Source organism: Bos javanicus, chromosome 11 (genome assembly GCF_032452875.1).
Source record: "Bos javanicus breed banteng chromosome 11, ARS-OSU_banteng_1.0, whole genome shotgun sequence".
Classification (NCBI taxonomy): domain Eukaryota; kingdom Metazoa; phylum Chordata; class Mammalia; order Artiodactyla; family Bovidae; genus Bos; species Bos javanicus.
The window spans coordinates 30,541,929-30,569,206 of record NC_083878.1 but is presented as its reverse complement, the minus strand read 5'-3'; the positions used below and the strand labels follow the sequence as shown (position 1 = coordinate 30,569,206).

Sequence of the window (27,278 nt, the reverse complement as noted above, 5' to 3'; positions counted from 1 at the left end):
ACAACTGTAAACAAGTTTTCTGAAATTCTAAAAGCACAATACATGTGAAGCAGCAGAGTTACTGGGTCAGAGTATTCTTTTCTTCAACTTTAACTGCTAAGGACAGATTACTACCAGCAATGTACAAGTATACTGTTTGCTCCATGAACCCATCAAAAAAAATTTTTGCCAACCTGATGACTGTGAATTTGTATCTCCTTGTGGTATAATTTGCATTGCCCATATTATTAATGGAGTTGACTATCTCTTCACATACAAAAGAAACCTAGAAGGCAAACGTGTGTGTGTGTGTGTGTGTGTGTGTGTGTATATATATATAAAATTTTTGTGTGTGTGCCCCTTTCCATTAAGTGTCTACTGAAGCCATTTGTATTGTTTGGATACTAATTTTTATATGTAATGCAAATATCTTTCCCTATTTATATGGCTTGTCTTTTTGTTGCCTATTAATGAAAAGGTTCTCAACTTTAATAGGGTGAATTAACTCTTTTCTTTATATAGTTACTATAGTGTTTCTCATTTAAGAATTTCTTCTGTATACAAAATTCATAGAAGTTTTATCCCATACTGTCTTCTATATGTATTATAGCTTTTACCTTTCACATTTAAGTCTTCAGTTTCACCCCCAAAATGTATGGATGTATTTTTAAAAATTCAATTTCATTTTTTACATATGAATACACAATTGTTCCAGCATCATTTACTAAAAATTTTGTCTTTTCTGTTGGGAGAACCAATCCATCATTGGCTCTTAGCACTCTAACATTCTCACTAGGCATGCCAAGAATGAAAGACCTTTATGTGACCCATTTCTCAGGACTGTGTTTGCCACATGCAAAATTGAGGAATGACTTAACACTTTCTAGACAAAGGGCAGCAAGAGTTCCATTAACATTTCCTTTTTCATATGTAAGTTATTTAACAGAATATATTTTAATTTCCATGGGATTTTTTTTCTTAGTGATTTCTAACTTTAATGATTTATAGCATACTAACCCTCTGAAATTTGTTGAAACTTGCTTGATGGTCCAGTAGGTGTTGATTTTCATGATGATTCAGCTGATGTTTCTACAGTGATTGGATGCAATATATGTCCATTGGATCAAGCTTGTTAACTACATTGTTTAAGTTTTCTATATTCCTGATTTTTTTTTTTGGGGGGGGTGGTTTGCTCTCTTTACCAATTAATGAGTTAGATATATTACAATCTCCCACTACACTGGTGAAATTTGTCAATTTTTCCTTGTGGTATTAATATATTTTATTTGTGGTTTTGAGTATTAGTTGCATACAAATTTAAAACTTCTATATATTGATAGAGAAGTGAAACATATACTGTTGTGTATCAACTCTTTTATCTCTAGTAATTCTACTTGCCTTAAAAGTCTATTTCAAATGACATCCCAGTTTTCATTTCATTAATATTTGCCTGGAGAAGGCAACGGCACCCCACTCCAGTACTCTTGCCTGGAAAATCCCATGGATGGAGGAGCCTGGTGGGCTGCAGTCCATGCGGTCGCTAAGAGTCGGACACGACTGAGCGACTTCACTTTCACTTTTCACTTTCATGCATTTGGAGAAGGAAATGACAACCCACTCCAGTGTTCTTGCCTGGAGAATCCCAGGGATGGGGGAGCCTGGTGGGCTGCCATCTATGGGGCTGCACAGAGTCGGACATGACCCAAGTGACTTAGCAGCAGCAGCAGCAGCAGCAATATTTGCCTGGTATATCTTTTTCCATCATTTTACCTACAACATGTTTTCCTTTTGTTTCTTTGTTGTTTAGTCACTAAGTCATGTCTGATTCTTTGCAACCCCATGGACTGTAGCCCACCAGGCTCCTCTGTCCATGTGTCTCTCCAGGCAAGAATACTGGAGTGGGTTGCCATTTCCTTCTTCATTGTTTCTTTGTAGTCTGTACTAACTCCCATATAGCTAAACATTTTAAAATGTAAGGCACTGATATGAGATTTACTTGTATCATCTTATTATTGCATTCTGTTTCCTTCTCTCTTATCCCGCTTGCCTTCTTTGGGATTATTTTTTTCTGGTTCCACCTTTTCATCATCTACTAGTTTGGAAGTTATGTATTTCTATTACTTAAGTGTTACTTAAAATTTTCTACCACACATACTTATCAAAATCCAAAGTTACTTTTAATCTTCTCCTCAGTAATAAAAAGATCTTTTGAATACTAGCTCAAATCACCTCCTCCCAGTTTATAAAATAACTGGCATTTAGTAGATAACTAAAATAACTGCTATTTTCGTTCTAGCTTTTTTTAACCCCATCAGTTCAGTTCAGTTCAGTCGCTCAGTCGTGTCCGACTCTTTGCAATCCCATGAATCGCAGCACGCCAGGCCTCCCTGTCCATCACCAACTCCCGGAGTTCACTGAGACTCAACATCCATCGAGTCCGTGATGCCATCCAGCCATCTCATCCTCTGTCGTCCCCTTCTCCTCCTGCCCCCAATCCCTCCCAGCATCAGAGTCTTTTCCAATGAGTCAACTCTTCCCATGAGGTGGCCAAAGTACTGGAGTTTCAGCTTTAGCATCATTCCTTCCAAAGAAATCCCAGGGCTGATTTCCTTCAGAATGGACTGGTTGGATCTCCTTGCAGTCCAAGGGACTCTCAAGAGTCTTCTCCAACACCACAGTTCAAAAGCATTAATTCTTCGGCGCTCAGCCTTCTTCACAGTCCAACTCTCACATCCATACATGACCACAGGAAAAACCACAGCCTTGACTAGACGAACCTTTGTTGGCAAAGTAATGTCTCTGCTTTTGAATATGCTATTTAGGTTGGTCATAACTTTCCTTCCAAGGAGTAAGCGTCTTTTAAGACACTATTATTGTTGTTTATACAAGTTTTGAAAATTAAATTACACTTCTTTAACATACACTTACCACTGTCCTTTGATCATCATTCCTTCCTGAATCTCAGACTTTCAATGACCATTTTCCTTCTATTTTAAATGGTCTGCTAGGGAGGTGGGGGAGGGACAGCATGAGAGTTTGGAGTTAGCAGACACAAATGATTATATACAGAATGGATAAACAAGGTCCTATTTTATCACACAGGCAACTATATTCAATATCCTTTCATAAACCATAATGGAAAAGAATATGAAAAAGAATATACATATATGTACACCTGAATCACTTTGCTAAATAGCAGAAATTAACACTGAATCAATCATACTTCAATCTAAAAAAAAAAAGCGGTCTGCTAGTGAACTTTCAAATTTCTCTGAGCATGTCTTTACTTGGCCCTTGTTCTCAAAAGTTATTTTTTTTGCTAGCTATAGAATTCTGGGTTGAATTAGAGTAGTTCAATGGCAACCCACTCCAGTATTCTTGCCTGAAGAATCCATGAACAGAGGAGCCTGGCAGGCTACAATCCATGGGGTCGCAAAGAGTTGGAAATAACTGAGGGAGTAACACTTTCACTTCAGTTTCAGAGTAGGTCAGTTTCTAGATTTATTTTCACTGAGTTTATTAGTTTCATGGTCTCTATTTCCATTATTGCTATCGAAAACTGATAATCCTTTCAAAGCGCTCCATGTTTTCTCTTAAATATTTCCCCTTTACTAACCTCTTTTATAATTTTCATTTTCTTGTCTCTCTGTATTTCTTCAGGTTTATCTTTTGTTATACCATTTTTTTCTCCAATGGGGTCTATTTGCTTTTATCTATCCCTTGTATTCTAATTTCAGTTACTATATATTTCCATTTCTAGAACTTCTGATTCTTTTACAAAATGTTTGCTCTTTTCCTCATTGAACATATTAGATATACTTCTTTTATATTTTATATCTGATAACCCCAAGACATGATCTAAGTGTAGGTCTGAATACAGATTCTCTTACATTGTGCCCTATTTCCTTAGATGGTTTGTAAACTTTTATTTTAAGCATCTCATTTTTTCATTAAAACTTTACCAACAGGAATTCTTTCACGATTATGATTTGTGCTACTTCTGTCAGGCCCCTGGGAGTAGCAACAATCCAGGATCAGTTAAAATTCTTAGCTTTCGGTCTAATGTGAATTCAAGCTGCAAACAAGTGTCAGGGCTGGTTTGTGGTAACAAATTTTCAGTAGAGATTTATTTTTCCTGTTCACAGCAATATTCTAGAAAGATAACTTTCTTTGTTGGGAAAGAATTTCTAGATCACTCTTATACCTATGGTAAAGCGCTATTACCGGGGAAGACCTAAATGTTTTTACTTTAGCTGGCTCTGGGTTTTGATTCATGATCCCTGAGCCCCCACAAGGCCATGAAAACAGAAGCTCACTTGACTTGGTAAATACCTTCAAGGCAACAGCCAGCTTCAGTACTCAGCTTACCTCACTGGGTTTCCAATTAATATTTGGTTTAAACAGTCTTTACTTTTGGGCATGAGCACTGATGAATTTGATCCAGCATTTTAGGTTGTTTTCAGCAGAAAGGCTGCTCCAGGTACTTAGTTCGCCATGTCGCTGGAAACACATGTTAACATTAGTTTCTGATGGAAATATCTCTGAAGTAAATTATCCCATATTTCAGAGCACTGGTTCTTAAGTTTCTTCTGCTTCCCTACATTTGAGAACTTTGACTTACTATCACTAAGAGTTGCTCGTAATGACAGTGATTGCCAGCTGGTCGTAGGTAGAAGACAGTTCCCTGGAGGTGAAAGGTAGTAATTAAAAGTCAGGTGTACATTTTTTGTTCAAGAGGGTGCTTCTTCTCATCCCCTTTAAAAATCATACTTTTTAAATATAGGAAAAATATTTTGACCCCTTAACTATGATTCACGCTGGGGGCCCGATCTTCACTGGGGCCCCCACTGGCAGGTCTTGACTCAGTCTACCTTTGTGTCCTTTCCTCTAATGTCTCTCATAGTTGAGGCAGATCTAGAAGCCTTAGGAGTCAAAGGGAAAATGTGGTTCCAAGTGGAAGGTGAGGTTTAAGCCCCACTTCAATGTTTGTATTGTTTCCATGGCAGCAGGTCACAGAACACCAAAGCGAACAGGGGCCAAGAGATATACTCCAATCCTTTCATTTTACTGTGGAAGAAATAGCCTCAGAGCCAGTGATTTTGCCAAAACCATTTCCTGTGAGGCAGTGCATCCAGGACAACACCTGCGTTTTCTGAAGCCCACTCTCTCCATCCCAACCCTGCTCCACTTTCCTCTCACCTCTTCATCCAAGTGCCAGGCTGTCTGGCACATAGCAAAAACACTCAAAGTGTTCAGAAATGCTTGGTGGCTTGCAAGAAAAATCTTAGCCTTCCCAACTCCACTAATGTTTGTATATCTCCTAGTTGCATATATGAAGGGCTTCTCCCGTGGCTCAGCGGTCAAGAATCTGCCTGCAATGCAGGAGCCACAGAAGATGCAGGTTTGATCCCTGGGTTGGGAGACTCCCTGGAGGAGGGCATGACGACCCACTGCAGTATTTTTGCCTGGAGAATCCCATGGACAGAGGAGCCTGGTGGGCTATAGTCCATAGGGTCACAAAGACTCGGACCCAACTGAAGCGACTTAACACATACATGATTCAGGCTATTGTAAACAAAGATTTGGCAAAGAATAATACTCACAGGGATTGTTCAAGTATATAGGACTATTTGCCACTTTCTCAGTATTTCTCAATTAGTATGTGCCATGGATAAACTCTCGGGGACACAAGTTTTAAGAATTTTCATTTTGTGCTTTCATTTCAGAAGCAATATAAAGGAAAAAAAGACAAAAATAAACTTACTTCAGATACTAAAGTCAGTGATTCTAAAAATGGAATCTATAATTATTTTCTTTAAAAGAGATCTATGTATTATTCCAGTTACAAACACTGCTTTACACTGAAAGGTCTCACATTTGCTATGCTTGAGTTACTGGACTAATCTTAGTTCTATATGCTAGTTCTCAGTTGTACTGTAGTCACTGTATCTGATTATACAGGTATATGATCCCTTATCTAATATCCTTGAAGGCAGATATATTTCAGAATTTATAGAGTATTTTGGATTTTAGAAAGAGACTACGATGTATATGTGATATGTTATACGACGTGTCATTGAGGTCTGAGACAGGACCCCATAAGAAAGATGTTAATATTTCTGCAGAAAAATGTATATTCACACTAAGAAGGGAGTAAATAAAGGCCATCAATAGTCTTCTATCAGTTCATATTATGTTTTACCACTCAATGGGTTAAAAGAAAATTTGGCTTTCAGAGCATTCTATTAAAAACATGGAAATACAATTATAGAAACATTATCTGCTATAGACTGGAAAGCCAGCTAAGTTTCATTAGAATTTCATACAGATTTGATAAGGGCAAAGAGTCCACATTAAGGTACATGAATTTAGTGCATAAACTTTGAAAGTTTCTTCCCAACTACTTAGGAGACCCTTTTTGTCTACTTATAATTTAACAGTTGAGGATACAGAATAAGTAATCTCCTGTTAAGCAGGAAATATACTATAATATGAACTTTAAAATGCCAGAAATACCTAAATGCATATAGGAATTTTAAATATATTCCAAAGATAACATATTAGCTATATTGGATTATAAGTATAATGTCTTTACATAAAGTAATGTGATAAAAGAGAAAAAGAGAGGTATAAAAGTTATACTATTCAGAATGATGTCTCCTGGTCCTTCAAGAAGAAACCTTTTATTCCTACTACACTCACAGGTCTGTTGTCACAGTTGTTAGTTATATGGTAAAATAGTGTACAACTATACAATGAAAGGCTTCTTCTTTGAGAAAGGAATAAATGTATGTAATACTAGAAAATACTGAATAGAAACGTGAGGAGGCAGTACATTTGAAGTTAAAATTGTGAAAGATAAGACAATTTCATATTATAAGTCATAAAATAGAAATCATTATTATTAATATTAGAATCTGGTGGCAGTGAAGCAGAGGGTTTAAGAGGAAGCATGAGTTGTGAAGAGATACTCCTGGGTTCAAATCCAGCTCTGCTACTCAACAGACTAGAAGACCTATCAATGTAGAATTCTAACAGTACCTACTTTCATAAGATTGTCAGTACAAACTAAATGAGAATATAAAGGACTTAGAACAGAGGTAGAGAGTAAGGACACAATGAATACTAGCTGGTAATTAATACTAGATGCTTTACTGTCTGAGCCACCAGGGAAGTCTAATTATTATTACTATGATTAATTTTTAAACTATTATTAGCTTTCTTTCTAAAGCAGTATATAAATGTTGTATCTCTCAAATTTAAAAAGTAGAGTATAAGATCCATAACAATATTTTATGTTCTAAAGTTTAGAAGTTTTAAAAAAGTTCTAGCATTAAGGAGGGCCTCCTTCTAAACTAATGACACCCGCTGGTATGGCACAAATTAGGACTTCTCAGAAGAGTGCTGCAATAACAGTTTCATCATGTTCTTTATGATGTGACTTTCACTTCCTTTTACTGTTTCCATGAACTCTGTTATGTCAATCTTTTACCAATCGTGCCGCATGACAGAATCTTTCTTCAAATCTTTCTAGTTTAATAATCTAAAAGAATTTAAACCATATATAAACTTTCAGAACTTTTTAAAGTTGATTGCTATTAATAGCCCCTGAAGAGTTTACGTTCCTTTATTAACAGCTCTGCCTAATGCTAACATTCTAATACACAATAATTTATATATAAAAACAAACAAACCAAGTACACTACCTATGAAATGAAGCATGCTAAGCTTTCACTAGTAACGACATTCTGAATAATAAAAGAGGCAGTGGCAATATAATGCTATAATCAAACAGGACAATAATATACATACATACATGTCGTTGTTTAGTCGGTAAGTCATGTCCAACTCTTGCGGTCCCGTGGACCATAGCCCATCAGGCTCCTCTGTCCATGGGATTTCCCAGGCAAGAATACTGGAGTGGATTGCCATTTCCTTCTTCAGGTATCTTCCTGACCCAGGGATCAAACCTGGGTCTTCGGTATTGGCAGGTGGATTCTTTATTACTGAGCCACCAGGGAAGCCCCATCTACATACATAGCTTTATTTATATCCAACTAGTTCAGAATCTACTATCCTGAATCGACAGAATTCTCACCAAGTTAAAATATACAAAATAATTTCTTTCAAAATATTACTATATTGTAAGTTTCTGGATAATATCTATAGTACCTTAAAAATATGGACTCATGTATATAAAATTAAACAACCCCCAAAATCAGGCTCTCAGTCCAGCAATTCCCATGAACATAAAAGCTTTTTCATGTATACCTTATTAAAATAAATCCATGGCAAATAAGGAATTAATTGCAATTAATTCAGTTCTATAAATGTGTTTAATAATTTTTAAAAGTCCTTTTCAAATTATTCTAGAGTTTCATGTTACATTTTTCAATTTTAATTAAGTTTTTATCTTACCTATATCATAGTTCTTAGAACCCTATATCTGTAAGTTGTTTGTAAGACAATTTTTTAATTGTAAATTTATATTTAATTCATTATATCATATAATAATTGTTTTTAGGAAATGAAGAGTAGTATTGAAAAAAGATATCAAAAAATAGCTAATTTTTGATGTGCATTTGTGTTAGTTGCTCAGCCATGTCTGACTCTTTGTGACCCCCATGTACTATGCCAGGCTCCTCTGTCCATGGAATTCTCCAGACAAGATAATTGAAGTAGGTAGTCATTCCCTTCTCCAGGGGCTCTTCCTGACCCAGGCATCAAACCTGGGTCTCCTGCATTGCAGGCAGATTCTTTACCATCTGAACCACCAGGAAGCAAATTTATTACAATTTATTTTTTTCTTATACCCCTGAACATCACTGAATATTTCTTTCCTCATTATACAGAAAGGATAAATGAGAAAAATCATTTTGCTGTTTCTAAAAAACTTTTACTACACTGGAGTGAAAAGGAACCATGCCATCTGTTATGTTCTACTAGAAATGGAAAGAAGTTGAAACCCTCTTGAGCAATCATACCGAGAGGCCCTGAAGAAGGCTTCCAGTCAGTCCCATGCTTAAAGCAAGGGATGGATAATCTCAAGCTATATGGCAGCATCTGAACTACAAACAAAGCTGTTTCTCACCATTTTCACCCACTAGTCTAGCTTCCTATTTAAAATCAGTCTCACTATAAACATTTTAAACATCCAAATTGCTAAAACTTTTGACAAATGAGTATAATATTTGGTTATATTTAATTTTATACACGTACAATCTCTAATTATGTCTTTTTACATGCTCTTAAGACATTTGGAAACATGTCTATTGACTTGTCATTTTACCTCTCACCAAGAACTTATTGTTACCAGTAAATTAAACAATCTTAGAAGTGTCAAAAGAGCAAACAGAGAGTAGGCCCCTTCTCAGACTTGTGGCTTTTCCATCCAATCACCTTAAGGTAACCAATATAAAACATCATCTGACAGGCTATGGTAACCCTAGCAAGGGGAAACAAGCTGTCATTCACTTAGCTCAGATGACTAAACAATGCTTTCCACAGAAAACATCTACCACAGAGTTAAGGTATAACACAGAAATCCAAGATGTTTATGAATTTTATCAGAATTGCCTGGCAGTTACTTCAGTTATTTACTGTGATTTAAGCTTGGTCTCTGATTAAGATATGCTATATAATAAAAGGAATTTCCATTCAATTTCCCCTCCTTTCCTCATCTTCATCTCCTTAGGAATAAACCATTTTTATTAATTAGCTATAAAATGTACCACTACTCAAGACTGGAAGCCATAGTACTACATTTACTAGATTGACTCAGCAATACAATAAGCTTACAACAAGCTCATCATTAAATATTTTAGCAGTTTACAGATACTATTTTCAAAATCTCAAGTTCATCATTTTTAAATCACGAAAACAATTTTTTTGCTAATTTACCACACTGGTAGTAATAATACTGTAACACTTATTGAGCACATACTATTTGCAAGGCATTGTGTAACAAATACAATGCTAAAAACTTTAATATTCTACTAGCTCACAATATCTGATAACTTTGGTAACTCTTAGGTAAGAAAAAAAAATAAGCCACATTGAAGGAACTCACAACCTTTTCCTACAATACATTCTTTGTTTTAAAGGTTCTCTGTTATAAATATGGACAGGGAGGCCTGGCGTGCTGTGATTCACGGGGTCACAAAGAGTCGGATATGACTGAGCGACTGAACTGAACTGATCCTGTAAAATCCAATATTGAGAGTAGAGGATAGGTTCAAATCCCTAAAGTACGACTGCAAAAAGACGCATGTTTGATTATAATGCTACATGATGTCACATATCCAGGACAACTGAAGCATTTCGGTCTCTGAGGGATAAAACTGCCTCTTGGTCATAGATTTAGGTGACACAGCATGTGATCCATTGTCTCTAAACAAAAAATGTGTGCAGCTGCATTTTCCAGTCAAGAAAGGGAAAGGGAGGGGAGGACACAGAATACAAAAGGGTCAAACATTTGTCTCATAGGGAAACTTTTTCAAATAGGGATTTAAAAAAAAAAGAAAATTGAATGAGGGAAAAACCTTTGACCAACTCATGCTAAATAAATGGCAGAAAACACTAAAATCGGGGAGGGGAGGGGGAACTGTTGTGGTAATCTTCCACCAAATCCACTTATCCCCTAAATCAACTTGCCCAGATACACTGTGTAAACCATGGTTCAAATGCCACTTCTATCTGAACAATTCTGTGCTATCTGCACACAGTATAGAGTTTCCATACACACTGTTGCAGCACTTATCTTTAAAACATTAAAAAGGGTCTCAGTTGTTCATTTCTTTCTTGGAGATGTTAAAATGAAGCAATAGCTTTATAAGTTAAAAAAAAAAAAAAAGAAAGAAAGAAAGGTGTTAGCTTCTAACCAGTAAAGAAACCTGATATTCTCTGTATAAAGACCAAATTACCCTTTTTTTAAAACGAACCCTAGCATATAACCCGCCTTTCACAGAGAAACACTGGTTTCAAAAAATAGTTCCACAATTGATCTAACTTGAGTGAAAATTTTCTCTGTTGAGAAAAATAGGTATTTCTAACCCTTGGACTGCAAGGAGATCCAACCAGTCCATTCTAAAGGAGATCAGTCCTGGGTGTTCTTTGGAAAGACTGATGCTAAAGCTGAAACTCCAATACTTTGGCCACCTCATGCGAAGAGTTGACTCATTGGAAAAGACTCTGATGCTGGGAGGGACTGGGGGCAGGAGGAAAAGGGGACGACAGAGGATGAGATGGCTGGATGGCATCACTGACTCGATGGATATGAGTTTGAGTGAACTCTGGGAGTTGGTGATGGACAGGGAGGCCTGGCGTGCTGCAATTCACAGGGTCGCAAAGAGTCAGACACGACTGAGTGACTGAACTGAACTGAACTGAATAAATGCTTTTAAAGGCTTCCCTGGTGGCTCAGATGGTAAAGAATCTGCCTGCAATGCAGGAGGCCCGGGTTTGACCCCTCATTTGGGAAAATCCCCTGGAGAAGGGAAGGCTACCCACTCCAGAATTCTCACCTGGAGAATTCCATGGACAGTTGGAGCCTGGTGGGACTGTGAGTCCCAGTCCACGGGGTTGAAAAGAATCAGATAAGGTGATGACAAAATAATTTGTAACTTCTATTAGTATCTAAAACACAGCATGAGTGTATCTTACATGTTATGAAACATGATAGAAAAAAAGCACTACTAGCTTTTGGTGTAAATCTAGCTTGGAAGACCCATCTTCTCAACCTTTGAGATGACGATCAATGTCACGTCTGAAGAAAAGTGCATAGAAGCTGAAAAAAACAGTACAGAAAGGTAAATAAAACACAAATGGAAGGAAATACCTTTACCATGTAGAATGAGAAGTAATATCACGATATTGTAACCAGGAAGCCAACAGGCACTTCAGTTTTTCGATAGCACTATAACTGTACTTGAAAAGCTATTTTGAAAGGAACAAAGTTTCAGAAACCTGAAAAATCAACAGATCAAACATCCTAAAGTAAAAAGATAAATTTGGTTGGCATAGGAATACAAACAGGTGGTAATCTTTGTCACCAAAATTTATTTATGGGTAATATGGCTTTCAGTGCTTTGAATATAAGCCATAATTAGTCAGCCATGCAGTAAGTATACAGTAAGTTAAATTGTTCCACTGAAAATAAGCATCTTTTAAAAGCACATTCATGATCAAAATAAATTTAATAAAGGCAAACAGTGATATCTTACATTACTAATGCCCCCATAACAAATTTGGAAAGCAAAATTAGAACTTAAAGACTGTATATGGCTGATTCGATATACTGATTTTTTATGTAATTCTAAAAACAATACAGGGGCTCCCCTGGCGGTTCAGTGGTAAAGAATCTGCCTACCAGTGCAGGAGACATAGGTTCAATCCCTGATCCAGGAAGATCCCACGCACACAACTAAGCTCGTGTACCACAACTGCCTTAGCCCGTCCTGGAGTGCTGGGAGCCTCAACTACTGAGCCCACATGCAGGAGCTGCTGGCGCTCGGGCTCCCCAGAGCCTGTGCTCCACAAGAGACGCCACTGCAGTAAGAAGCCCGCACACCACAGCCAGAGAGTAGCCCCTGTTTGCCACAACTGAAGAAAAGTCCATGGAGCATCGAAGACCCAGCAGTTAAAAATAAATAGGTAAATAAAAACAAACACCCCCACAAAAGTAATGGTAAGTTAACATAAAATTAAGTCCTCTTTAAAATAGGACTAAACTAAGCTTATATGAACACTTACTAAAGTCAGATATATTTATGTTAAATTATTAAAGATATATATTATTAAATAGAATCTTTCTCTTGCAACATCTGGATTGTTTACCCTCCCTACCACTATTCAGTCAAAACCCTAATATTTATGGCCTCATTTAATGACAATTCCTCCATGTAATTCCCACCTGAACTTCTTAGGGATTTTCAGTCTCTCTTACAATGTTCTAAATGTGTTTATACGTCCTCTTTTTACAGTAGTTATTTGTGTCAACAGTGCAAAAGAAATAATCAACATGAAATCCCTTTATAAACACTGAAGTTCTATATTATAAAGTAAATAAAAAACTAATAGAACCCAGAAGAGACTAGGAACTAATGGGCTCAACACACCTAAGAATACTTCAAGCAAGTACAACTTGGTTCTAACTTGCTGCCACTAGACAAGAAACACAAAGCTAAAATTATATTTAAATTATACTGCAATGATAATATTACGTTAGATACTATGTTCCACTATGCTCTGTGATCTTTTCACTTCCTAAATTTCACTTCTCTACTTAAGAAATTTTATCACAAAAGAAAACTTTAAGACATCAATTATTTTAATTCCATGTGAACAATATGCTATTTTGAAGTTGCAATTAAAGGAAGCTTACTATTAATCCATTTGTATAAAGAACTACCAAAGGAAAAGTCTGACAAAATAGGGAAAATGAGTTATTAAAGGTACTGACACAGCATTAATAAACCCCCATTATGACTATAAAACCCACCTCACTCAATCCCATTCCTTGGGGAAAGTTCTTACTCTGTGTTTCCACAGCACTAGAATCTATGTCTAGAAGCGCATGTCTCATACTGCAATTATTAACTTACATGCATCTGATTCTTAGTATTTAACCCAATTTTTGCTCCATAATTTAAGAATGGTTCTAGGTGTATCACTGTATGGTAACCTAAATGTAGGTTAGCTTTTAAATATTGGAAAAAGCTAAAGCATTAAAAGTCAAAGCACAAACACTTGTACATGTACAACAGAAAGACAAGCCCATGACCCTGTCACAATTTCCCAAAGGATCTTTAATAGATTCTTAAAGGTTCTCTTAATTACAAAGAAATAATCAGGGCAAAACAACAGGTTCAGAATTTCGTGACATGTACCTACAATCAGTGGACAGTATTAAGTGGCAATAATTTCAGAAGAAATGAAAGTTTTTTGTTAAGATTCGAGGGGAAAAAGACATGTGCACTCCCCAAATTAAATTAGGAAAAGGATTTTGAGAAGATGTTAACTTTGGTGGTAACAAATTTTGATTCCTTGAAAATCTTCACATAAAAACAGAGTGAGCAACTAGAGAGCAAACCCCAAACCCACAGGTAATACGGATACCTACAAAACTATGTTTAACAAAGTCTCCCCACCAACCCCAAAATACAAAGGGCCTAAACAAATCACCAACAGTCCACAGTCTTACTTTCTGTCAGTGTCTAGGTGAGAGAAGACAGAGGGAAGCAAGGAGGGACTTGAGAACAAAACAACAAAATAGCCAGTATTTGCTGCAAACTACTGACGGGCAGTTTGTACCGAACGAAAGCTGAAACTATTTGAAAAGTAGGTAAATGCAAGGAGACCACAGTAAGGCTACAGTTCCTATAAGCATGGAACAATCTAGTCCCTTTGAGCATTCAAAACTTGACATTTGGGGCTCTCTTCTAAGACAAACTCTAAGCTTAAGACGAAGTACTAGGAATGGCAAAAAAATTAAGCAGGATAGGGAAAAAAGAGATAAAAGAGAATCCAGACAGAATACCAGAGTAGAACAGAGCCGGGAAATCTCAGAAAGCCATTCACCATTTTTAAAATCATGAACAACAACAACAAAAAACACAGGACTGTGAAGTTAAAAGAGGTATTAGAACCAAGCCTCCTCCCAGAAGTTCAAGAAAACTAGTTTCATGTAAAGAAATGATGAAAAGCATTGAGAAAGAATATCACACAAAGTTACAATAAGAGAAACAGAAAAATAGTTAAATTCAGAAGCAGGGGGGAAACAGGGACCATGGGTAAAAGTTTCCAGCACACAAGATGAATACGTTCAATACTAGAGATGTGCTGTACAACAGAGTTCCTATAGTTAACAATACTGTATTGTACACTTAAAATTTTAAGACAGTAGATCTCATGTTAAATGTTCTTACTACAGTACAAATACAAAAATGAGCTTAAAAAATTACATAAGACATGAAAAAAAACATATATCAGAATTAGAAAAGCTCAGAAATAAAACAGAGCTCAAGAATCTGAAATAAAAGAAGGGGAAAAAAAACCTGTTTCAGAAATGAAGTAAAGAAATACGAGAAAAAATAAACAAACAAAGCCTTAAGAGAAACAGAGGATGAAAAGGAAGAAAAGTTAATCAGAAAGAAATAAAGAGGAAGCAGGCTACCCATACTGTATAAGAATACATAGTTGGGAAACTTAAGTGATTTTCAGAAAAGCTAGAATACTGGTTACTCTTTGAAGAAAGAGAGTTATGCTTTGGAATAGGCATGTAAAAGGGCATCTAAAGTGGCTGGCAAAATTCTATTCCTTAACGTGAAAGATATTGGCCTTAGAATAATTCACTAAGCTACACATTTCTTTGGTGGTTTTTAGCATGTACATTTTAACAGTAAAAAGCATTAAAAATTTTAGAAAATAAAAAACTATCAGTTCAGTTGCTCAGTCATGTCTCTTTGCGACCCCATGGACCACAGCATGCCAGGCTTCCCTGTCAATCACCATCTCCCAGAGCTTGCTTAAACTCATGTCCATCGAGTCAGTGATGCCATTCAACCATCTCATCCTTTGTCATCCCCTTCTCCTCCTGCCTTAGATCTTTCCCAGCACCAGGGTCTTTTCCAATGAGTCAGTTCTTCGCGTCAGGTGGCCAAAGTACTGGAGTTTCAGCTTCAGCATCAGTCTTTCCAATGAACATTTAGGACTGATTTCATTTAGGATGGACTGGTTGGATCTCCTTGGTGTCCAAGGGACTCTCAAGAGTCTTCTCCAACACCACAGTTCAAAAGCATCAATTCTTCGGTGCTCAGCTTTCTTTATGGTCCAACTCTCACATCCATACATGACTACTGGAAAAACCATAGCTTTGACTAGACGGACCTTTGTCAGCAAAGTGATGTCTCTGCTTTTTTTAACATGCTGTCTAGGTTGGTCATAGCTTTTCTTCCAAGGAGCAAGCATCTTTTAATTTCATGGCTGCAGTCGCCATCTGCAGTGATTTTAGAGCCCAAGAAAATAAAGTCTGTCACTGTTTCCACTGTTTCCCCATCTATTTGCCATGAAGTGATGGGACCAGATGCCATGATCCAATGCCATGCATTGGAGAAGGAAATGGCAACCCACTCCAGTGTTCTTGCCTGGAGAATCCCAGGGACGGGGGAGCCTGGTGGGCTACCATCCATGGGGTCGCACAGATTCGGACACAACTGAAGCGACTTAGCAGCAGCAGCCATAATCTTTGTTTTTATATTACTACTTCTAGCTATCAGTACAAAACATAGTAACAACAACAACATTTGAATAACCTTCAAAATGACTTAATAAAATTACAGGACAAACCAAGAGACAGGCTTCCCAGTGTTTCATCCTGATGTTTGGCAACCAGGACAATGAATTAAAAAGTCCACCATCTTATTATACAGAACTGATGTGATCTGTTTTTTACATGTAACACATGCTCTAAAAGTATTTGACATTTACTCATTCTTAGGATAAACTGCAATACTTAAAACATGCAAAAGATTTTTTCCATTGAGAGATACTCTAAAACTGCCAAGAAAACTCACCTTTGAGAAAAACAAACATGGTAATTTAAAAAATAAACATAATTAAATTCAACAAGCATTCACTCAGCATGTGCTATGTGCGCATGTGTGCTAAGTCACTTCAGTCACGTCTGAATCCTTGTGACCCTATGGACTGTAGCCCGCCCAGCTCCTCGGACCATGGGATTCTCCAGGCAAGAATCCTGGAGTGGGTTGCCATGACCTCTTTCAGGGGATCTTCCCCACCCAGGGATGGAACTAGTGTCTCCTGCATTGGCAGGCAGGTTCTTTACCGCGAGTGCCACCTGGGACGCCCATGTTATGTATGAGGTGTTTACAATTCAGTTGAAGAAATAAGCAACACAGATAAGAGAAAGCTATATACAGTAAGTGCTTTGAGAAAGGTACAAAGTACTATGGAAGAAAAGGACAGAAGAAGAAAAGGACATCCCGCCTGCTGAGTATTTTAACCAGATGCCTCTCATACTCCTCCAATTCATCTTCCCCAATACTGGCAGAATGATCTTTCAAAGACCCCAAATCCTCTTTTTAAAAGAGGATTTTTTTCCCCCTTTTTAAAAGGGATTTCACAAAATAACAGTACACAGCAGACAATTCAAAAGCCTTACAAGAACCAGGCAGGCAACAAACTGTAAAGCTGGTCTTCTGTAAGAAAGATGGAGACTGCCAAAAGAGGGCAGTTACTTATAAGTTTCAGCCAATCAAAACTATGAAACCAATGCTGCCACAATATTCATTTTTTCCAAGGGACAAAAGAACTCTAGATTTTTGTGTGAAATGCACCAACATTTAAATATTGGCAAATAGGTGGGAAAAAGGTGTTTTGTTTTTTTTTTTTTTTTTATATTTCAAGCCCAACAAAACACAGCTGGAGGTAAAGGTTGCAAACTTTGGCTTACAGAAATGATACTAACATTCCAATAAAGGGCCCCTACTGTCCTCAAAATTGAATTATGGTTGTCTTCAAATTCAAAGGAAACAATGAACAATTTTCTCATAACGTTTTCTTCAAACTTTAGCACCTGCTTCCATTAGTCTGCTGGCAATAGCAAAAATGCAAGAAAAAATAGAAAAGGAACGTTTGATAGTCACCTCAAAACTGCTTCACCATTTTTTGGTGTGATCAACAGTTGTGCTCACACCATTTTATACTATATACCTGTTACATGGTCAAATTTTCTGTTCCTAAAATTGTTTCTAGATTATATGATAGAATCAAATATATTAATCTATCTGTTCTTTAGCAAAAGAATGCCATGAGACTTCAGAAAAACCACGGGCCTAATAAAATCTAAAATCTTTAGCATGGTGGCTGACAATTCCATACAAAATTTGGCTTCTGTCTGCACCTATTTCACACCACCCAAGCTTCCTGAATATCCAGTGTTCTCTTTATTCCTTTATGTCTTAAGATGTATTTCAGGCTCTCCACCCTAAGTTCTCTCTCTAGCAGCCTTCCTTGAATTATTTAATTTTTCCAATCATGCTTCCTCAGCATCCTACTTAGAGTCCTATTACAGAACTTGGGCTTCCCTGGTGGCTCAGACATATAGAACTTACTTGCTACTTCTGATTATTCACCATTATTATTCAGGCACTAGACCAGTTTTCAAACTTTTGATGCTATCCCACAATAAGAAATACATTTTTATAAGCGAACCATGACATGCTTGCATATATAACTGAAACAAAATGAAATAACACTTTTACCCTTACCACATACAACACACTGACATTCTCTACTTGATTGTATTTTTTTAAGAAATATTGGTCACAATTTACTATATTGATTCTCTATCATCCATTTAAGAAATGCTGTACTAGAATATAAATCCTTGGAGGCAGAACAAAAATACATTCATTTTTATGCTCTGCCACACACCATAACATTTAGTAAGCAAATGTTTAAATGAGTAAATAAAGCAGTATTCTGTACTAGAAAAGTAAAAGAGTAATAAGGCTTTGAAGTCAAGCAGACCCATCACCTACCAACTTACTTATGCAGTCTCTGACAAATGACTTCACCCCTTACATCCCAAGGAATAACACTACTTATTTAATTCACTATGAGAACAAAGTAGTGGCCTTCATGTCACAGAATGTGCTAAGTCACTTCATTCCTGTTTGATTCTGTGTGACCCTACGGGCTGTAGCCCATCAGGCTCCTCTGTCCATGGGATTCTCTAGGCAAGAATACTGGAGTGGGTTGCCATGCCCTCCTCCAGGGGCTTTTCGCAATCCAGGGATGGAACCTGTGTCTCCTGCATTGGAAGGCAGGTTCTTATACCACTGGAGCCACCTGGGCACAGAATAAGCATTGTATAAATAGTAGTTTGCCTGTATTCTTCCTTATTTTCCTGGGAAGGAAACATCTATCTCTTCCTGGCAAACATCCATTTTTCAAAGACCTAGAGTCACAGCACAAAGAATATGAAATTTTAAAATCTGACAGACCTGGGTTCAAACACCCAGCTCGGTATTTACTTAACTTCTGTTTCTTTATAAGAATAAAATATGTCCTACCCAGTCATTATGGATAATTATATATTCACGTGTCTAATATAATACCATGTCAGAATATAGCAGGCACTTGATAAAAGGTAGGAACTGTTGCTATGATTATTAGTAAGTGTTGCTCACTCAGCACAGATGAAGAATTTAACCTGAACTTTTACAGAAGAATTGGACAGAAACTTAGGGCAGACAGACAGAACAGTAAAATCTCAATTTACAAAAAATCTCTTCCTTTTTTCCTATATTTCCTCTTTTAAGACAAATAAACCACAAGGATGTAAAGTCCATCAATTTCCTCCATTTTCTACTTCTAAGGTTATATAAAAAATTCAAAATAACTACTCTGTGTCAAAATTCTAATTTAAATAATAAATTATACTCAGTCAGCTGAACATTGTAAAATGTGAAAAGTGTAAATGTATTAGCAATGCATTTTAGAGAATTTCAATAATGTAAAAATGCTTTCAGTTAACCCAGTTAAGTAGTAAAAATTAACTGAAATTCTTATTTAACATTATCTTTCAAATCACTTCTGAGAGGGAAAAAAAAACCTCTAAGTAGCAAAAGCAGCAAATATCTATGAAAATACAATCAAGAAGTCAAGAATTTTCTTATACAATGTGCAAACTTGATAAGATATGAAGATAATGATAATTAAACTATTCTGCTAACTTAACAGTACTACACCTACTTGGAGACAGTCAAAATATTTTTCCATTATTCATGTTGGTAGCAAAAAGATGGGTATTTTAATAGTATACATATTTAACTTTTACAATAGCAGCATATTTCTACATGGCTACTTAGCTTTATTTAGCCGTTTAGGCTTACAATAATACTATGTTTACAACTGTCAATGAAATAAGACCTATATAGGTGAGCAGATATATTCTATTTTATGTTCACATCAGGCTGACTCCAAAAGAGTAGAATGATGTCTCTTGTTCACCACAAGAGATATACTTAAATACAGTAGATGCTCGATATACTTAAATACAGCACTTAAATACAGTAGATGCTCGATAAATATCTGTCCAAATTTAATGTTTATTTATGGACAGGAAAATTAGGTTGAGGGAAATAAAAAAATACACAAATCAAAATTAGGTCAAGGCCTTGAGCATGAGCCTTGCCTGGCAATTTGACTCCAAACAGCAGAGTATAAATGGGTGGGGAATGAAACCTGACAAAGACTTCAAACAAGCAATCAAAGCCTGTTAACATTTTCAATTTTTTGTTGTCAGTATGTACGCTTGATATGCTGTGATGAGAATGGAATGGCACTTCACCTCTGTGGTCTTCCTCCCTAAAACCCATTACCCATGTCTACTCATGAGGAAAACATCAGGTAATTTTCAATTGAGGGATATTCTATAAGATTTCTGACTGGTACTCCTAAAAACTCTCACAATCATCAAAAATAAGAAAAATGTGAGATACTAGAATTCTGAAAGAGAAGAAGGACACTTGGGAAAAACTAATGAAATCTGAATTAAGTATGCAATTTAGTTAATAGTAAAGTAGCAACTTTGTTTCCTTAGTTGTGACAACTGTACCATAGTAATGTAAGAAGTTAACAATAGGGTACACTGGGTGAGGTATACTCTACTGTCTGGCTACTTTCTGTAATTGTAAAACTATTCTAAAACCAAAAGTTTATTTAAATTTTAAAAAAGGGCAAGAGAAATAAATATATAAATCAAAATCCTTTGGAAGTGAATGGTGATAAACATTCTTCTGGATCCTTTATATTTGGTAGCACTCTCATACAGTGGAAATTAAGGTTTTGAACAAGTCTACAGTATTAATTATGAAGTCACATATGACCAAAGCAGATGCTCCTTACTTTTGTTTTCCAAAGCATCATTCTTAGGCCTCCATACTTCAATTAGTAACTCTGTAACAAAAAATTGTAACATTAGCTGTCACCTCTATACTGAATGAATTATCTCACACCTCTAATCTCTAGTCATTAAAGGTTATATTCACCTTGATATCCTCTACTCACATTACCCTCTAACTAAACTCACCATCTTCTTGATTATGCTCCCTTTCCAAACCTCATTCTCAAAAGTTATTCCCCTTCTATAGTCAATAACTAGCCTTGCACAACACTGTCAAATGAACCTTCCTCAAATAAGGACTTTATCCCCTCATTCCCAGGCTTAAATGCCATCTTTTTTTGGGGGGGGGGATTAAACCATGTTTAAATTCAGAAGTGATGTTTGCAAGGCCATCCATAATTGGTTATTCTTTCATACCCTTCATGCACACCTTCAATCCATCTCTCTACCTTGTAAGTGCTGCCTTTCCTTTATTGAGAAAATAATCAGATACTCACTAAGCACCCATCTGGGGGCGGTGGGGGGGAAGACTCCTCTGGGTGGTCAAAGACTTTGTAATTTTCTTGGGATGAAAAATAGGGAATCTGTTTTGCAAGGCTGTAGCCTTAGTTCCCATAACAGTGCCTGGCAAATGGTAGGTGCTCGAAAACTATTTATTAAAAAAAAGCACACAAGGTAGTATAGAATGCTACAACCCAAGAGAATAAGACTTTTCCGTTGGAGAGGTGGAAGGCAGGTCTAAAATGATTCCAAGGCTCTCAAGACAATTAACATTTTAACCAAGCCTCAAGTTTGAGTAGATTTTCAGTGGTTAAGAGGATGTGTGTAGGTGCATTTCCAACAGAAAAATGTTGCATTAGCCAAGGGAAAAAGAAGTAAATTGTTATACCATATTGAAGTAGTAAATAATGAACAGTTCCTGTGGAAGATAAGATGGGAGACTAGGTCCAAATTTCAAAAACTCTTGAGAAGAAATTTGATATTACTCTTGATCTAAGAGGTTTTGGTCATTAAAAGTGATATAATCTTTAGGAAGATTAATCTAGGGGGACTAACATGAAGGTAAGGCTTCTGAAAGCAAAAACCTTACTCTATCTAAGAAGTTACTCCTCTGTCTCACTCAAACCTTCTAATTTCCTTCTCAACTCTTACAGTACCTGCCTGCATCATACAATTTAACTCCTAATTATATCATCTCACACTGTAAATTTTTTTTCACATGTATTAATCATGTCTCTTCAACCCAAGAATAAGGATCAAATCCTAGAGCACTTTTTCTTCCCTAAGCAATCAACAAAGAATTGGGCCCTTTATTCTGGAGGACCTTTTTGCAAGTATGCAAAATCCAGTTGCGAAAATGACAACAATCCAAAAGCAAGGCACACATATACAAGCTGCCACAAGAACAAGATTAATACTTGTTTGGATGGCACTTTGTAAAGTTTTATTTGATAGCTACATCCCATAACTATTAATGTAGTTATCTCCCAGCATATGCTTTCAGTGTTTCCTCCATTATATAAGTACTTTTTCATCTCATTTAGTTTTCTTTCTCAACTATGCATTGGTCTCAGTGGTCGCCCCACATATTCACTTCTCAATTGCATTGTCTTTTCTGAACTGAAGCCTCTCCAATCTTTTTAGCTATTAGCTTCCCTGAAAACCATTATTATGGCATATTAAAATTCTAATGAATGGTGCTGCTATAACTTTTCCACATAATTCTAAATTTTTCCTGTGGTTTAGCACTCTTCAAATAAAACTGATGCAAATAAAAATATATGTTACAGAAATAATTCAAATTCGCCAAAACATTTACAAAATTTAACATGATGAAATCAAAGATTGTATGTACTTAAAATTGTATGTATTGATACCTAAATTCTGAAAACTCCAAACTGTCCAAATATCTATCTTCAACATTTTTTAACTTATCTTACTTTAAAATCATTTAATAATATATTTATTTTGCTTTCTGTTATTTTTGATCTTCAGCCCTTGGCCTCTTACTTTTATATATTCTAAAACAGTTTCATTTCTTTTAAATCTGTTGATGTTAACATCTTTACTAGCTGTTAATACTTTCCTAAAAAAAAAAAGTTCCCATGCACAAATCAAACAAAGTATTTTATCTCTGAACAAGTATTTCCACTAGTAATACATCTTTTCAGGTCATAATGAAATTATCAAAAAGAAATCCTCCAGAATGTTATTACTTTTGATTACATTAGAAATTTATTAACCACTCTGAAATTCAAACGGATTTTTTTCCCCAGAGTTGAGAAACTCCATAATGTACTCTTCTGTTCCCCATCACTCCTTAATGGTACCTAATACTGCTTAGATTTTAAATACGAATCATCAAAACAGGAGAAGGCACCTTACACGGACTGCAGGAAAACAGGGAGAAGTCGACTTGGTTGGAACAGAGATAGAGAAGAACAATTCAGCTTTCTCCACTTCCCCAATCTCAGGAAACACCAAAATGTGGGTCCAAAGCAACTGCAGGGCTACAAAGCCCCTGGCTGCCACTGAAGCCTCTGCTCTAGAGGCGCTAGGGCACTCAATGACACTCGGTCGGCCACGTGGCTGTCACAATCAGAAGACAGGATTAACAGTGTAAACTAACCTGGAAATAACAATCGACCTCTTCCCACAACCTCAGAGTTGGGGTGAAAGAAAGAAGTTGTGTGTCATTTCCTTGCACGCTAAGGCTTTTTTTCTATAAACAGAAAACGAAGTACTGGGGCTGCTTTAAAGAGCCTTTAAAGCAGAAATCAGGTCCCAGAAGATTCCCGAGAGTGTGCCCCCAGTGAATTAAGACACGCTAACTCTCGTGAGCGGCGATGGGAACAGAGGCATTCTGCAAAGGGGCAATGGGGTGGAGTTTAGTAAAATGGAGCACTACACACATGGGCGGCTTTCCCCTGACTCCCACCTTCTTCCCGGGTTCCAAACTCTCGGCTTTTGCCGCGGGGCGAACTCAGAAGGGCTGAGGGACCTCGCACACGCCCTCACGACCTCTCGCCTTCCCAGTAAAAAGAAATGAAGGGCAGAGATGGAGAGCCCAAGAGAAGCGGCGAACAGGAAGTGTCCATATTGCAGAGCAGAAACACTCCCACCCCGAGATAGCACCCTCGGCGGACCCCCGGGCGCCCGCTGGAGGAAGGGCCAGAGCGTGCCGAGATCGGCCACCCCCACATCCATGACCCAGCCCTGCCCACCGCAAAGCTCGGCCGCCCGGCTGTTCGGAGTTCACTGCCGGCCGCGCCCGGCGCCTCCCCGGGCTCTACTTGGCACGGCCCAGCCAGTCCGCCCGGGGCCGGACGAGAACTCCACGCCCGGCACGTCTCGCTGCACTTCAAGCCGGGGGAGGGGGGGGTTCCGGCAATGACTCTCGACGGGCTTGGGGCGCTTCCCTCAACAGTAGATTCGCCCCGAGTCGAGCCCGAAGAGTCCTCGGGGCCACCTCCAAGCCTTTCCGAAGTGCCGGCAACACTAGCCGCGGTTTCCGCCGTGGACACCCGCTCCCGGGCCGTCATTACACCCCTCAAGAAAAACTCCTAACTCCTCACCGGGCCGCACTACCCTCAGTTCGCCGCCCCCCGGGAGCCCACAAACCACCCAAGCCACGCGCAAGGGAAGACTCCCCTGGCGGCGCCAATTCATCACGGGACAAAAATGTCCGGGCGCGTCACGGGACAGCCGCCTCCGCGCCCCACGCCCGGCGCCTGCCGCACGCGCTGTCTCCGAGCCCGGGAGCCGCGGCGCGGCTCGGGGCAGGGAGCACGGATGCCGGGCAGCGCCGGCTGGGGAAGGCGCCGCTCCACTCGGGACTCACCGTCAGCTCGGCCGCCGCAGCGGAGGGGCGAGGGATGGGTAGGGGAAGACACAATATGGCAGAGCACCACAGCTGCTGTCGGCCGCTTCCAGTAGCCGCCTCCGGGAAGACGCGGCCACGAGCAGGCAGCGGCAGCTGCGGTGGCGGCCGCAGCAGTACCACATCCCCCTCCCGTTCGCTTCCTCCCCTCCCTCCGCCCTCCCCCCGCTGCCATGGCAACGAGGCGCCAAGGCGATTAGCCCCGCCCCTCCCTCCAGTCCCCGCCTCCAGCGACTCCTCGGAGGGGGGCTCCGCCCTTCCCTCCCACTCCCCTCCCACCTCCTACCCGAGGTCCAGGCCTGGGAACTGGCAGGCTGCTGAGGCGGCGGGAGGCGGAGGAAGGGGGTTGCGGTGTCCGGAAGGGCGGGGCTCGCACGCAAGGGAGGGCGGTGATGTTGTGAGCCAGTCAGGTTTCGGGCTGTGGAGGGGCTGGAGAAGGCGGGAAAATGGAAAGGCCTCGCCTGTCCGGGAAGGACCTATAGGAGTGAGGCGGGGCGCGGCGCGGCCGCTGAGTGGCCGAGATGGGGAGAGGGCGGGACGCAGCTGGGCGGGGCGAGGATGGACGCCAGGCTGGACAGTCAGAGAAGCGAGTGCTGCGAGTGCATCGACCGCCCTCTGTAACCCGAACTCTGTGTGTTTCCTCAGGAGCTTTCCGCCATTGGCCAGGCTTTAATTGAAAGAGCTCTAGAAACGGTAAAGCACTAATAGAAATTTACAGTAGTATCACCCTCGCTTAACTGAAAGTTTATGTGGAAACTAAGCTCAAAGTGAGATTAAAAAAAAAAAAAAAGGGCTTGGGAATCAGACCCAAAATTTAATAAGGAGCTCCAGAACGCGCACTAAGTGCTATGGACTGGGCTAAATTCTTTTCACGGTTACATTGTTGTAACCGTAATGCTAAAACAGTATTGCTAGATAAAATACAAGTGTGTCTAGTTAAAGCCGAATTTCAGCATAAGAATGTTCCATTTGAGAAATACTTCCTACTTTGTTTTGTTTTTATACGAAATCTGCCAACCCTCTCCTAACTCCTAATAATTTCCGCTTTACAGTTAAGGAAACTGAAGCATAGAAAAATAACCTGTCAAAATGGGTAAGTGACATAAGGCTCCATTTTACCGTTACCACTTTGATCCTGATAATTAAAATTATGAATTCCTATACTACATCTTCAAAAACTAGAGTAGCAATACCTACCTCGTAAATGTGTTGAATGCATTTTTTTAGAAGAAGTGAAGTGAAGTCGCTCAGTTGTGTCCGACTCTTTGTGACCCCATGGACTATAGCCTATCAGGCTCCTCCATCCATGGGATTTTCCAGGCAAGAATACTGGAGTGGGTTGTCATTTCCTTCTCCAGGGGATCTTCCCTACCCAGGGATCGAACCCGGGTCTCCTGCATTGTGGGCAGACGCTTTATCCTCTAAGCCACCAGGGAAGCCCAAGGGTAGACGTGGACAGTAACTGAGGCACAGTAGGTACTAACTGAAGTTCATTTCCTTCCTGAACAATGAATGTTAACAGTATATGAGCCAGGTTCTAAGTATAAAGTGGGCAGAATATAAAACAAGCTGCCTGCTGAAAACAAAACAAGCCAAGCTGTGGGGATGACAGAGATACAGAAGAATTATAGGAATCACCATATATAGTAAAAAATGAAAATGTTCCCCTCATTCCACGGATGAAAACACTTTTTATATGATTTGTTCAGTCATCTACTAGTTCCGCTTGCTTTTGATTACACTGTCCTAGAGGGCCTCTTGGCTGCATTCAGAGTTAAAAGACCACAGGTAAATGTACAGCATGCTTCAGTTGAAGAAATAGTTGCTTCGGTTGCTCCCTTCAGTGCAATCACTGTTGCCCCCTCAAGTGGGCAAATTCAAGGAAGTTTTAGAGGAAGAGTATAGCAGAAAGGGAAGAGAGGTAAGCAGGAAGTTTGAGAGAAGATGGCTTCTGGGGAATGACAATCTTCTCAGACCTCAGTCTTGTTTTATCTCTGCTGGTCATTGTCATGGTGGCCACTGACATAGGTCTTCATCTCCCTACAGATTATTGTACTAGTGTTTTACTTGAAACATGGGACTTTAGTTTCTCTTTTTCCTTCTAATCTCTTTTAAACCCAGATGACCAAACAATCCTCCTCAACTCCAGGAGAATTACAGAATAAGAACTGGAAGTTATATATACTTTAGAGATATTTCATCTAGGAGCTCAATCTATCATAGATGGGAAAACAAATCCAGAAAAATGATGTAACTTGTTAATGATCAAATAATGAATCTACTGCATCAACATTCAATAAGTTTTCTCTACTTGTCCTCTCTACTGATTGATTCACCCCAGAGAGGCTGGAACATTTAAATAATCTCTGTGGGTGAGGCTCTCTTAGGAACTCTGTCATACTTAGTTCAGAGTCCAGGGACACTTGTATACTTTAGTGGCTATTTTAGAAGGCTTTGAATACCTACCAAGGAAAATCTCTGATTAAAAAT

General features: G+C 38.7%; 2 protein-coding genes across 5 annotated transcripts in view; one reads left to right on the top strand and one right to left on the bottom strand.

The window, feature by feature from the left end:
* The window catches only part of FOXN2 (forkhead box N2), a 59,467-nt gene extending 34,374 nt beyond the window's left edge, over positions 1-25,093 (bottom strand). Inside the window, exons 1-2 of one of the 4 annotated variants that reach the window (XM_061432300.1) lie at positions 24,750-24,837; positions 4,348-4,479 (exon numbers count right to left, since the gene is read on the bottom strand). The gene's annotated coding sequence lies outside the window, so the exon portion shown is untranslated. Of the gene's footprint in view, positions 1-4,347; positions 4,480-20,910; positions 20,962-24,749; positions 24,840-25,074 lie in introns of those variants that run through there. The other 3 variants (XM_061432299.1, XM_061432301.1, XM_061432298.1) reach the window with 3 other exon arrangements.
* On the top strand, positions 11,725-26,970 carry LOC133256581 (translation initiation factor IF-2). The gene is made up of 3 exons (XM_061431372.1): positions 11,725-11,786; positions 24,123-25,481; positions 25,841-26,970. Exons 1-2 carry the CDS (start codon positions 11,725-11,727, stop codon positions 25,459-25,461), a joined length of 1,401 nt encoding a protein of 466 aa, XP_061287356.1. The 3' UTR covers positions 25,462-25,481; positions 25,841-26,970.
* Positions 26,971-27,278: the final 308 nt, after the last annotated feature.

What these genes read in the sequence shown, in the direction of transcription:
- LOC133256581 (XM_061431372.1), top strand. Translation starts at nt 11,725, where the DNA reads ATGACGATCAATGTCACGTCTGAAGAAAAGTGCATAGAAGCTGAAAAA. An exon ending in GAAAAAAACAGTACAGAAAG is followed by an intron (nt 11,787 to 24,122) that starts GTAAATAAAACA and finishes TCCATGACCCAG; the next exon opens with CCCTGCCCACCGCAAAGCTC.